This window comes from Limulus polyphemus, unplaced genomic scaffold, assembly GCF_000517525.1.
Source record: "Limulus polyphemus unplaced genomic scaffold, Limulus_polyphemus-2.1.2 Scaffold6872, whole genome shotgun sequence".
NCBI classification, from domain to species: Eukaryota; Metazoa; Arthropoda; class Merostomata; order Xiphosura; family Limulidae; genus Limulus; species Limulus polyphemus.
This window is the reverse complement of record NW_013672482.1, coordinates 10410-22882: the sequence shown is the minus strand read 5'-3', so window position 1 is coordinate 22882 and position 12473 is coordinate 10410. Positions and strand designations below refer to the sequence as shown.

The 12473-nt window shown below is 34.2% G+C and overlaps 1 protein-coding gene across 7 annotated transcripts in view; it reads left to right on the top strand.

Annotated features, from left to right (window-relative positions):
* Nucleotides 1-9132, top strand: part of LOC106474145 (myotubularin-related protein DDB_G0290005-like) — a 28250-nt gene extending 19118 nt beyond the window's left edge. For 6 of the 7 annotated variants that reach the window (XM_022402513.1, XM_022402510.1, XM_022402511.1 and 3 more), the window contains exons 4-5: nucleotides 1496-1654; nucleotides 6185-9132. In XM_022402513.1, the coding sequence (XP_022258221.1) occupies nucleotides 1496-1654; nucleotides 6185-7175 (1150 nt within the window). In that variant the 3' untranslated portion in view covers nucleotides 7176-9132. The remainder of the gene's footprint in view (nucleotides 1-1495; nucleotides 1655-6184) is intronic. The other variant, XM_013934836.2, reaches the window with a different exon arrangement.
* The last annotated feature ends 3341 nt before the right edge of the window (nucleotides 9133-12473 follow it).

Here is a 12473-nt window from a genome sequence, read left to right as displayed (position 1 = left end):
CTTCAGTAGATACTGAAGATGGAATCTGATAGAATTCTGAAACGTTTATCAATGTCCCCTTTTTGTCAATAAACAATGTTGTATATCATAAGTGTCGTAATCTTGTTTATTCTTAAAATTAACTGTAACTGTGTCATGATTAATTATTTCATACATTAAGTGTTAATAGATATGTATATATCCTAATTATTTGTATATATCTTTAATATTTTTGAATATTAAAACTCATGTTAATTATATGTAATGTTTTTATTTTTTTACCTATTTATATAGTGGATTTGTTTATTATGGGCTAGTATACCTGCTCATTTTACATTATTACATACATTTTGCTCTTATCAGTGCAATATAGATTTACTTACATTTTTAAGTTTTAGCTACCAAGTTATTGAAGAAAAAGATTGTTTAAATTTTTTGCTGGTTTATTCTGAGATTTGTTGAAAATTCATATGGCTGTTATTTTTCGATTTTTTAAACAGAGGTTTTGTTAATGTTAAATTGCACATTTATTATGCAAAAACTTCTGTCTGTATGAAAAAATTGTCTCTTACATCTAGGTCATGGCTAGATATAATAGCAGGAGTTTTTCACTTCACCCAATACAGTCACTTTCAGTCAAATCTTTTGCTTTTTTTGTTCTTTTTTTTGCCTGTTTGATCATAATCTCTCTGAATACTGAACAAATTATAAAGTCTAACATTTGGAAGTGAATGCAATATGTTTTTCTCAACATCCATCTTAATCAATGTGATCCTCAGAATACAGTAGATTTTAAGAGAGAAAATGTATTCAAAGCAGGGGAATGGGGGGGTGTAAACTACAACATTTATATTTCAGAAGGACAGACACCACAGTATCAACTTCAGCCTTTTCTGTAAAAAAGATTTATTGAAGCATACTAAATTGTGATCTTATAATATGTAAGACAGTCAGTTTCTGTGTAAATAGATTTATTCCCAATGACCAAAACTTTATGGGTAATCTTATGGAAAATAATGCCTTTTCTTTGACATGAGATGTGCAGTTTCATGCATTGTGTGAATTAACACACTTTTAGTTAAAAAACAACAACTTGTAATTCTTACAAAAGCAGACAATGTCCCTAGATTAAGAACTCTGCATTACATATGCTGCAAATATATATATATTATATATTTTTTATGAGTCCTGTAAACTAGCAAGTAAGGAGCAAATCTTCAACCTGTCCATTTTGAGACTGGGGGGGGGGGGCTGTTTCACATATCATTGTATAAAGTATAATCTAGATTGGTTGAAATATAATGGAATGGCAGGTTTCAAGCCCTAACTTTGCAACAATGGTCTATGTAAATTCAGTAGAAAGACAAAAAGTCTCCTCTGAATTGATCAAAATATATACCCTTTCTGAGTGGGAGACAGAAAAAATCAGTCAGTAAAACAGATAATGGTTTTCTGTATGGTTTGTACTTGGTAGTAATACTATTGAAAAAATGACAAGAATATTTTCTGACTTCAGCTGTACTTTTGATCTGAATAGAGGGGACTCTGATTTCTTGAACACCAATAAAGTATTATCATCACTGAATATGTCTGAAGCTGTTCCTCATCAACTTGAAGCAGTACAAGAAGATGACAAAGAAGTTAATGATTCCCCATCATCATCATCAACAACAAGGTCAGCAATTCTTGTAATTTTGTTTTTACAAACTCAATCAGAATTAGTAAGTTAAATAATGATATGGTTCTCTTCTTCTTCCTCTTTTATATATATATATATATATATGAAATGGGTAATGAAAGTCTTTGATTAATGAATGTAACACCATCAAGAACATCAAATATAAAGTACTAGAACTTGAAAAAATAAAATTGTGCATTTCTCAGACCAGCCTTTAGTAAAAAGGTGGTTTTAACCATTCTTGATTAAGGTTTCAAACGTAATAAACGTTTATGGGACCAAGACATTTCAGCAGTAAATTCCTGCTTTGAAAAGTAGTCTTTTTAACACAAGGTTAATTGCATTACTAAAGTCGCTTGGTGAACTTGATGACATCTGAAACAATTGATAAATTGTGATATTTGATTTATTTAAGAATTGTTTCCAATACGATACTTACCTCTTCTCTCACAAAATCTTTTCATGATCTCCATCTGCCTTCTTACGCTTTAAAAAAATTTTATTCTCACTTGACTCACTAGCTTTTATACCTCTCTCAGTTCAAGCTGCTCATTTAGCATGCATAGTACATACGACTGCCCTCCACCAACTGGAGCATGACACACACTCCTGTAGCACCTGGCTCCCTCTATATTACATTTCATGTACCTCACTTTCTTGACTGGCACACTGAGAGTCGGACATGTTTCTTGCTTGTTTTTGATTGTTTTGTTTCATGGAGATTTGATACTTAATTTCCAACCTGCATATATATTTTTTTTTGGGGGGTAGATACTTTTTCAGTTAGTTTGTTGCCAGTTTTTTATTAATATTTTATGAATTCACAATTTAACATGACTACTACTTCAGCTCCTGTTTTTGTCTGGAGACATGATTAATCCTATTACCCAAGCCACGGGATTGACGCTATTAGCTGATGTGGTATAAGCCTTAGTTAGGTAAGAACTAGCTTCCTACATGGGTCCTGGTTCATCTTCTTCTCCACATGGGATGACACCCCTTCGAGCTGAGGATGATGATTTTGACCACATATTTCCTGCTCCTTCATTTGCTATGTCTACTTTTCAGGTTCATTTGGAGGAAGTTTGCCCTTCAACACCATTCCTACTGTTGATTATCTGGTTTGCAGTATTTTGCATGTTTCTCTTGTTTTCTATGATGCTTCTCCTTCCCTGGATATAAAGATTCATGTTCAACGATTTTTCTGTTAACTTCTTTTGGGGTTTAGTATGCCTTGACCTCCCTCATGTTTCTGAACAACATGCTTTGGCCTTTCATTGCTCTGCCAGTTCTTATTTGGATTCTCAGCATTTAGGTCTGCTTTTACCTCTTTGGGGCTCTAATCCTGAGACTTCAGTCTCTTTTTCTCAAGCCCTTTTTTGGTGATTCATCTCACCCTTACTAATATTTTATGTTACCTCTCTTCTATGCACCATTTATCTGAGGCCTTTCATTGCTCCCCTGATGATATTTCGGGGGAATTTGGGTCACTTTTTTTTTATCAACATTGGCAAGACGCTCTTCGTCTGCTCTTTCCCTGCTTATCAGGCTTATTTGCTGTTGAAGAGAGATGCAGTGCTTGTGAGGTTTGCCTCTCTCCATCTTCACTCAGGGACTTATGGGCTGCTCCATCCTTGCATAATACTGTGTTTGGGGGTCGCTCCAATTGTTTAGTGTCCCGGGTTGATGTGAACAGGTTGCTTAATTCCCTATCTTCAGTGGCAAATTGTATATCCCAACCTTTTTCCTCCTCTTCTACTGATCTTATTGTTCTTTCATGTTCTCCCAAGCCACACCTTGCCTATCACGAATGTTGGCAATCAGTGACTAGCCTGTGGGATCAGGTCCTGTAGAGCCATGCTCCACTACTTTTTGGACATTTGGGAGACATTCTCTATGGATCAGTGGTTTCTTCCCTTTTCTCCAAAGGGCGCTTTCTTTATCATGCCTCCTCTTGTCAAGTTTGACATATCACCATGTCTCTGATGGCTTATTTTCATCGTTCCTCTGGAAGAGATTGTCCAGGCTGGAATGTGGATTACTCCTCATACTTTTGTATCTCATTACTCGCACTATTGGCTCTGTCCTTCTCTGGTGAATATTGACTAATTTGGGCATTTTTTTTATTTGCTTTTCTTACAAGGGTCTTTTTTTATGTTTTTGTTATGTATTCGGATCCCACTTAGTAGCGAGTGTTGCCTGGTCAGGAATGCCTCAATTTACCAATACTAAGAATAAAACTTGCACCTGCTCCCTTTACAGTTGTAACACACATTGTTGAGACGGGGTGTTCCACCAAATCACTGGTGGCTTACCTAGTGGTATATATATGTTTATATCTGTCTCATCCTGTTCCATACTTGGTGGACCGTCACTCTTGGACTATCATGAGTAAAGCAGAAGAGGATTTCTACCCATCCCTGCTGCTTCCTCGATTGAATAAATTGGGAACAGTCTGTTTTTCAAAATAAGGTTTTGAGGTCATACATTGTACTTTCGCTGTTGTGTCTTTCCTCCGGATTCCCCCACTGCCTTTTACTCTCTCTTCCTCAAGTACAGTTTGAGAGTCCTTACCACTTTCCAGTTCCTAGCCATTGGGGTGGTGGACCATGAAGGCTTCCTCAAGAGTGTAGCATGCATATAGGAATATTATTTCTCTCTTCACTCTCTTGAAAAGAGGTCGAAACTGGGAACCCTCTCTCCTTCTTCCTCCTAGGTTATTGTTGCAGGAGGTCTGATGTGGGAGGGAGATGAACCAGTTCCTACTGTTGAGACCAGTAGATGCCTCCCTGTCTCAATAATTCCAGTTGCAGGATGACTTTTACCTGCTCCTATGGTTGGGTTGAGGAGACATCATCCACTTCGTAATGCCAATTGGGCACATAAGATATCCTGTTCCTACGGTTGAGCAGATGTTCCACATCCTACTAATTATTCCGGATACACATGGTTTTCTTCCCTGCTCTTATGGTTGAGTGGATCTTGTTTTTTTTCCTGCTCATAATTCCAGCTATAGGATGAATCCCTGTTCTTATGGTTGATTGAGATTCACAACCACTGCCCCATAATTCCATGTTCAGTTTGGCATACTTCTTGCCTCCTGTTGTTGATGTGGAAGTTTGCTGGTGATTGCTGTTTGCTTACTTCCTCGTTGTAATTCTGGTTGCTTGCAGTATGGCACTCTGTTTACATGTGGTTGGGGTTCGTGTATATATATTGTTTTCGGTCCACTTCCCTGGCCATGTTACAATGTTTATACTCAGTTGATTCTTTAGCTCTGTCCTCCACCTCATAATACCGAGAATGGGGTTGGGAAGAGTCTTGCTCCACTGTTTTTCATTGCCCTTCATTTGTAATTTGGTCCCCAATGCTGCCTGTTTCACGACACCTCACTTATTCAATGATGAAGGGCATACCTGTTTCAGAAGTGGTGTGGTCCACCTGATATGTGCTTTCATTCAGTTCTTGAGCACAACTGTTCAATTCCTGTGGACACTTTCCATGGGGAATTTCTTACTTCTATGTTATACTGGTCCCTCCACCATCTCAATGTGGGGGTTCTAACTTTTGTATCATTTTCCTACACTGAAAATAGATTTCCAATAGAACTTACCTCTTGTCCTACACTTCCCTCATTTCCTTTCAAGTTTGGTGTTTTTCTATTTTCTGGTGTGTGTAATCTTGGAAGTGAGGTACATAAAATGTAATACAGAGGGAACCAGCTGCTCCAGGAATGTGTGTAATGCTCCTATTGGTGGAAGGTCATCCCATGCACTATGCATGCTAAATAAGCAGCTTAAACTGAGGGGGGGGGGGTATAAAAGGTAGCGAGTCAAGCAGGAATACAATTTTTTTAATGTATAGAGGGCAGATTAAGATTGGAAAAAGCTTTTGTGTTAGAATAGGTAAGTATCTATCAGAAATCTATTTTCAGTGTTGGAAAATAATAACTTTGTTATTTGGTGACAGATGAGATCATGAAGATGGGTCAACAATCAACATAAAATGCAGTTTTTTTTAATCTATACGTTTGAAATAATTATTTTAAACTGATTAGATTTGCATGGATAACCTCAGAAAATGTAAAAAATAAACAAGTGTTTCAAACATCAAAAGAAATTACCAAGACACCATATTTAGTATTCAAAGGTATGTTTTTTAACTCTATTGTATTAAGCTGATTAGTTACAGATTTTATTTGCTTAGAGAAAAGGAATAAACAAGAAGATATTTGAATTACATGTAGAACATTTTAGTTACATAGAATGCTTTCATTGTGACTTTTATGAATATAAAATGACATTTCATGTTAATAAAAACCAGTTTGTGTCATTCAAGTGATATTGATATGTCTATAGTTACAGAGTTACTGTATGGGAAAGTGTTTATCTGCAAAATTTATGTCGAAAAGCATATATATTTTGAAATTATTTTTATCTGTGTTTTCTTAATTTTTAATAGTAAAAAAAGAGAGAAAACTGCTTATTAACAAAGGATGTAGTTTATAGAAATTATATATATATTTAGTAATGGGAATGATCCTTCTGACTTGGATTCTGGTAAAGATGAGAGTGTGGAGTTTGTGGAGAGGCAGACTCAACTGCTGATGTATCTTCAGCAACTGCAGAGTTTACAGTGGGCACATGACCCTACTTTGTACAACCAACTGCCCCAAGTAGGAACGCAAAGTTTTTACTCAAATTGTGAAAATGTTATTAACCATCTTCAAGCAAATAACCAGCATCAAATGATAAATTTATCCAACCATCTTGAAGATCAGTCTTTTCATCTGAATTCTGGAGAAACAGAGTTAGCAGATACAGTGGAGACTTCTGTGAAAGTAATTGGAAGTGAAAAATCAGATTGGTCCCTAAATCTTACACGGGCACAGAAACAGATGCAGTGTATGCGTACTAAAAGAAAAGATCCTGAATACTGTCGGAAAGAAAGAGAACGTGACCGCCAGAGAAAACAGCTAAAGAGGCAGAATCCAGAAATTAGGGCCCGTGAAAGAGAAGCTGATCGAAAGCGTCTTAAACTGAGAAGACTTGATCCTTTGTACCGAGCTCAAGAACGACAGAGACAGCGAGAACGTTTGAGACAAAAAAGGCAAGATCCTGTATTCCGACAAAAAGAAAGGGAGCGTGATAAGATAAGAAAGCAACTTAAACGTCAACACCCAGAATTGTTAGAAGTTTGTGTGAAGCAAGAACCAGGAATGTTCTTGTCACAAGGTTTAACTTTGCCAAGAAAACACATTGATGTTGAAGGTAGTGCTTTAATTTTCAATGATCGAACATGGGAACTCGAAGAAACTAGATCCCAGAATGATTGTATTCATTTACAAAATGAAACAAGTAGTAAAAAACTTTGTGAAACTGGATTGTCTGATATAGAAAATCAAGTTGTTCCCCATGGCTACTTAGAATTTACTCACTGGGTATCTGTGTTGCCTCAACAGTCAACTAATGTGAGCTCAGCAAGTTTATCTAACAATTTAAATGATGCATTGTTGTAGCTTCTGTGAATGTGTTCATCCCGATGCAGCTATTAAGGCTCTAACTAGAAAGAACCAATAGATCCATTAGTGTAGAATCGGGAATTGTTATGTTTATAGATTTTACTAGTTATTTCATGGTTTTATAAACTATTACCAAAGAAATATATATGTACATCATGTTAAATTTATGCCCTGTTTTAGAGAAACTGTAATGTAAATTTTATTTGTTACAATGTGTCTCTAAACTTTACAGATTGAAAAACTGTTATAAAAAGATTTTAGTACTGGTTTGTTAACAGCATTTGGAAAATCAGATCATTTCTATAAAATATTCAAATATAAGATGGTTGTGTTAAAAGTATTTGAAAGTGTATTTACCGTTATTTAAGTTATGAACATTTCACTTTTCATGGTTGAATTGCCCAGTGTTGTTTCATGTCAAAATATAAATGTTTTACTTTGGTAGATTAGTTAAAAATTTTTTGGGAAAAAAAAATTAAAAATAAGTTTAATCAAAAATTAGATGTAGCAAAAACTTGTTTCTGCCACTTTGAGTTTAAAAACAACTTAAAATGTTTTTATTAATTATTTTTTTCATTTAAACAGTACATTACAAGACTAAATATAACCGATTATCATACAATCCTGCAGGGTAAATACAAATATATTTTTCACTTACAACAACAATAAACACTGAAATGGCTTTGTAAAAAACTGGAGTAATGGCACTGTGATATTTGAACAATGTTAGTTGTAATTTTATCAATACAGATTTTTAAAGAATCGCTTTACTTGCTGATAGTTTTATAAGAGCTGTGAAGAGTTACTACTTAGTAATCAATGATTATCATTTACATAACATTTTGTTTAATAAAATGGTTGAAAAGACAGAAAACAAAGCCACTTCTTTTTACATGCTGAAACAAATGAAATATGAAAGAAAGGAGCATTTATGTGTGTGTGTGTGTACACACATATATGAAACTGTTTTATTTTCTTGTAATATAAGGATTTTTCAATGTGTAACTTAAGTTTTATACATAATTTTTCAAATAAGTAAAAATGATAGTTAAATAGGTAAAAAGTTGTCATGTACCTCACTCGGTATTTGAGTTGTTGGCTCGTATATCTGAAATTTCTTTAAAGATTTTAGTGAGTCTCTTTTTGTTAGTAGTGATTTAACAAACAAACTCAACAGCAATATGTATGTTTACAACTATTAGATTTCGGCTCTCTTCCTCCAATGAATTGATACTGTGGGAAAAAGTTGTGTTTTTGGTTTGTATATATATAGAAAAATCGTAATCACATTGATGGTTTGTGGCTTTTGTTTACTGTATTTGTTATTATTATTGGGGTAGAAGTGATTTATTTTTTTAGTCAATGAACTGTAAAAGATGTGGTCACAGGGAAGAACTGTGGCTCACTTGTTATTACATAAGATAACGTGACTCTCGGGTAATGCTGGTATCTCGTAAACCTTATATATCAGAAGAGTCATTATTCAGACTCTGTGTATGCTTTGGAGAATTTAACAGACATAGTGCAAACTGTCTTAAGATCAATAACTGCTTTTTGTCTGTATATATGTATGAAAAGACTTGGCCAAATCATATTTGTTGAATTTTCTAAAGTATACACTGAAAAGTGATAGAAGAAGAATTTATTCAATTTTATTTTATTCCATCAGCAATGTTTATTTCAAGTATGTTTCTCCTCAAATTGTAACTTAATACTTTGTCTCAATCATATTAATTTAGTGAATCTTGCATATTAGTTTTCACAAAGTTTCTTTTTTTTTTAAAGAGAAATGTTGTTTCTATGTATAAATTGATCTACAAGAGTTTGTAAGGTTATTGATAGATAATATAAAATAGAAAGTTTGTAAGAGTAAACGTAAGATTGAGATAAAATTGATGCTTGCTTAAAGTCAAACAGTGTATGCTGATAGTGAATAAATAGTGTGCCAAAACGATTTTCTTGTGTAATAGCTATTGTTTTATAAATGTTGGTGACTAATAATATGAATACATATATAAAGAAATAAATTCATAACAATACGAATAGATGAGAGCTTCAAACAAATTATTCATGTAAGTTTTAAAGTTTTTGTTAAGGTGCTGAAGTCTGGAGGTTTAAAGGAGTCAGTGTTATATAAGGTAGAAACGAGGAGGACTAGCTACTGGCAAGATCCCGGATTCGATCTTGCTGCTGCTTATTAGAAAGGCAGCTGTATTGGCCAATCTGAGATGAAAGCCCCACGAATCTTACTATAAAGGACGTAGCGTGGATGTCAGTATCTATGTGTGTAATCAAAACTCCTTCACCATCTATTGAATGGCACCACAAACAAAAATCCATAAAACAAAATTCACACTATGGGTATTCAAGATTCAGCCAATTGGAAAAATAACTGTGGTATGTGCAACAACCATTTCTTTATAATAGAATAAACGTACTCTCCTCATAACAAGAACACAACATTCACTAGGACTTTACGTGAAGTTTTGATTATATCTTTATTGGTGTAATTTTTGAATGTAGTACTAAAAACTGGATTTCTTAAAAAACTATTGTTTTTTTTTAATAAAGGGTAGCACTTTTATCACATAAAATCATTACAGAGTTTATATCGGTAACATTTATGAAAATTTTAAGCTCTCTACAATGAATCATTTTTGGTGCAATTAGTTGCGTATGGCGAAAGAGCACAATCCGACACTTTTCCCGTGCAGTACTTGGCAGAAAAAAATCCTTTTTTAGAAAATGTTAATTTTTTATCAATTTTTTTTCCAGTGAGGTATGAATACTACGATTAATAATTACTAGCACAAACAGCCGCCCGTAGGGCAGCGTTTCTGCTAGTTTAATTGGTGATTAATATCTAATAATAGTATTAATAATAAATAAATTAATAATTAGTCACACGTGATTGTATAGGATGTTAACCATGATGACGATTGAAATTAGTGGCTGCTTTCATTTCTTGTCCAATCCATAGATATGAATTAAACATAGGTGGATAAATTAGTTTTTATCTACACAAATAGATGGGAAATGAGCGGGTGCTTACAAAGGTTACACGATCTTTCATGGGCCAACCCTTGAATCGGAACGTTTTGGTAACTTGATAACGTTCAAAGAAGAAAAAAATAGGAGTGGACATATCAGTTGATCCGGCTAATGATCACATCGCAGCCTAAGACGTCTCGACTTAACGTGGAGAATTAAATCCCTACATTAATGGCAAAACAAATAGAGCCAGAATTTCCAGTCGTAAAATGTTACTCTACTGCAAAATAGTCATAAAAGTAATATTTTAAATTTAGCTAAAAGAAAGGTATGATGATGAAAGCTGAGACTATTGAAACGCCAAGCTTTCGATAGACAAAGTGGGGAAGCCAGTAATGTAGGGATTTTATTTTCCATGTAAAGTTGGGACGGCTTAGTCTGCTATATGATCATTAACCGGATCAAGTGATATGTCCACTTCCATTCTTATCTTCTTTGATTCTTATTTTCAGGTTCAGTAGTCAGCCCTACATTGCCTTTTTTATTTAGCGATAAATGTTTGTCCTAATACTTGTTATTGTTAAAACAGTAGCTTTTTTATAGACAGAACAAAGTAGAATACTTTTTACAGTAGCTTTTGACAGATGACCATATGTAACGTTACTAAGAGCGTTAGTTATTCTTCTAAACTTTCTCAGGTTTGTATTTCTTTTCATTGATGACCACTCGGAATCGACATTACTCGGAAAGTGTCGAATTTGAGAAGCATAGAGAGAGGCATAGATAAAGTATTGAAAACAAATCTTGCAAACCAGTTTCGTTAAGCAGAAAAATTACAGTATATGATCAAACGATATTCCACTTTTTGCATTCACTCAAGATTCTAATCGACTTAAAATTAAGTTAAACTCCTTGATAAATTTCACATTTTTTGCTTCAGTTCAAAACGTCAAACCTTCTTTTTCAAAACTTGACGTGATTGAATTTGCGAATTATTGAGATCTTTTTAATATTATTATATTCGTTTATCAAAGATACGTCTTTTATCCTATTAGGTGTGAATGTGCTTAATAACAATGAGCTAATTGCGCTGTTCCTACTGTGGGTATCGATTACGGATTTTAATATTATAATCACATAAATCTATCGCTGGGTAACCCAGAGGGGGGGGGGGGCAGTCCTTCTCACAATGACTTAGTTAAATATATAGAAGTTACATATAAAGCTTAATGGAAAAAAAATACCACTAAAATGCTTTGTTAACAGTGGGTTGGTTATCTGCCTTCTGTTTACCGCGAGGAATGAACTCCAAAGTTTTAGCACAGTAAGTTCGTAAACTTACTACTAATCCACAATAAGACCACTAAAATGCTACATTTCTTTTCTAAGTCAAATTACAGTCAACGAATAAAAATCAGTCAACTTCAAGATAAACTAATAAATATAAACTAATAAGATATACATGTATCAAAATCTTCCACAACTCCCCCCCCCAGTGGCACAGCGGTATGTCTGCGGACTTACAACGATAGAATCCGGGTTTCGATACCCGTGGTGGGCAGAACATAGATAGCCCATTGTTTAACTTTGTGCTTAATTACAAACAAATAAGCTCATTGTGTAGCTGTGGGCGTAAACATAAATTACTAGCTGTGACGTATTTCCGCACAGGTCTTGGGCGGGAAAAATCTAAATACGTCTTTACTTAAAAAAAACTGTCACGTAAAACGTTTTATGTAATAGTATGGTTTCAGTTATTCTTAATTATACACCGAAACTATGAAAAAGTAGTTTTAGTGTATATCATATGGAACACGTGCAAATTTTAGGTAAGCAGCATTGTAATAGTTTAAGATTATGGCCACACCACGTATTTACTTTAACCGAACCTTATGATAAAACATAGTGTACAAAAGAACATATTTTATTTAAATGTGCTTGCATAATTTGTCTCTATACCATCACAAGTATAATCTAAATTTAGAATATGTTAAAATGCAGTAGTAAGATTATTCATGTAGTCGTTTTATTTCTCAGTATTATCAAGCTTTCAAAGCAACACATTAAGGTAGCACTGACCGTTAGAGAGCGCCCCCGTTATTTCAAAACTCGCATTTGTCTAATTTAGCCTAAATCGGATGTTTAACACCTTTTTCTACACAAATAACTCATTTTTGTCTTGATGGCTATTTAATCCAATATCAGCATGAAATTTAGCACACTTGTTGATATTACCCTCTTCCATAGCCTGAATTTTAAAACTTCAAAAATCTTTACCAATTGTCTTGTTATGAGCCTAATTAC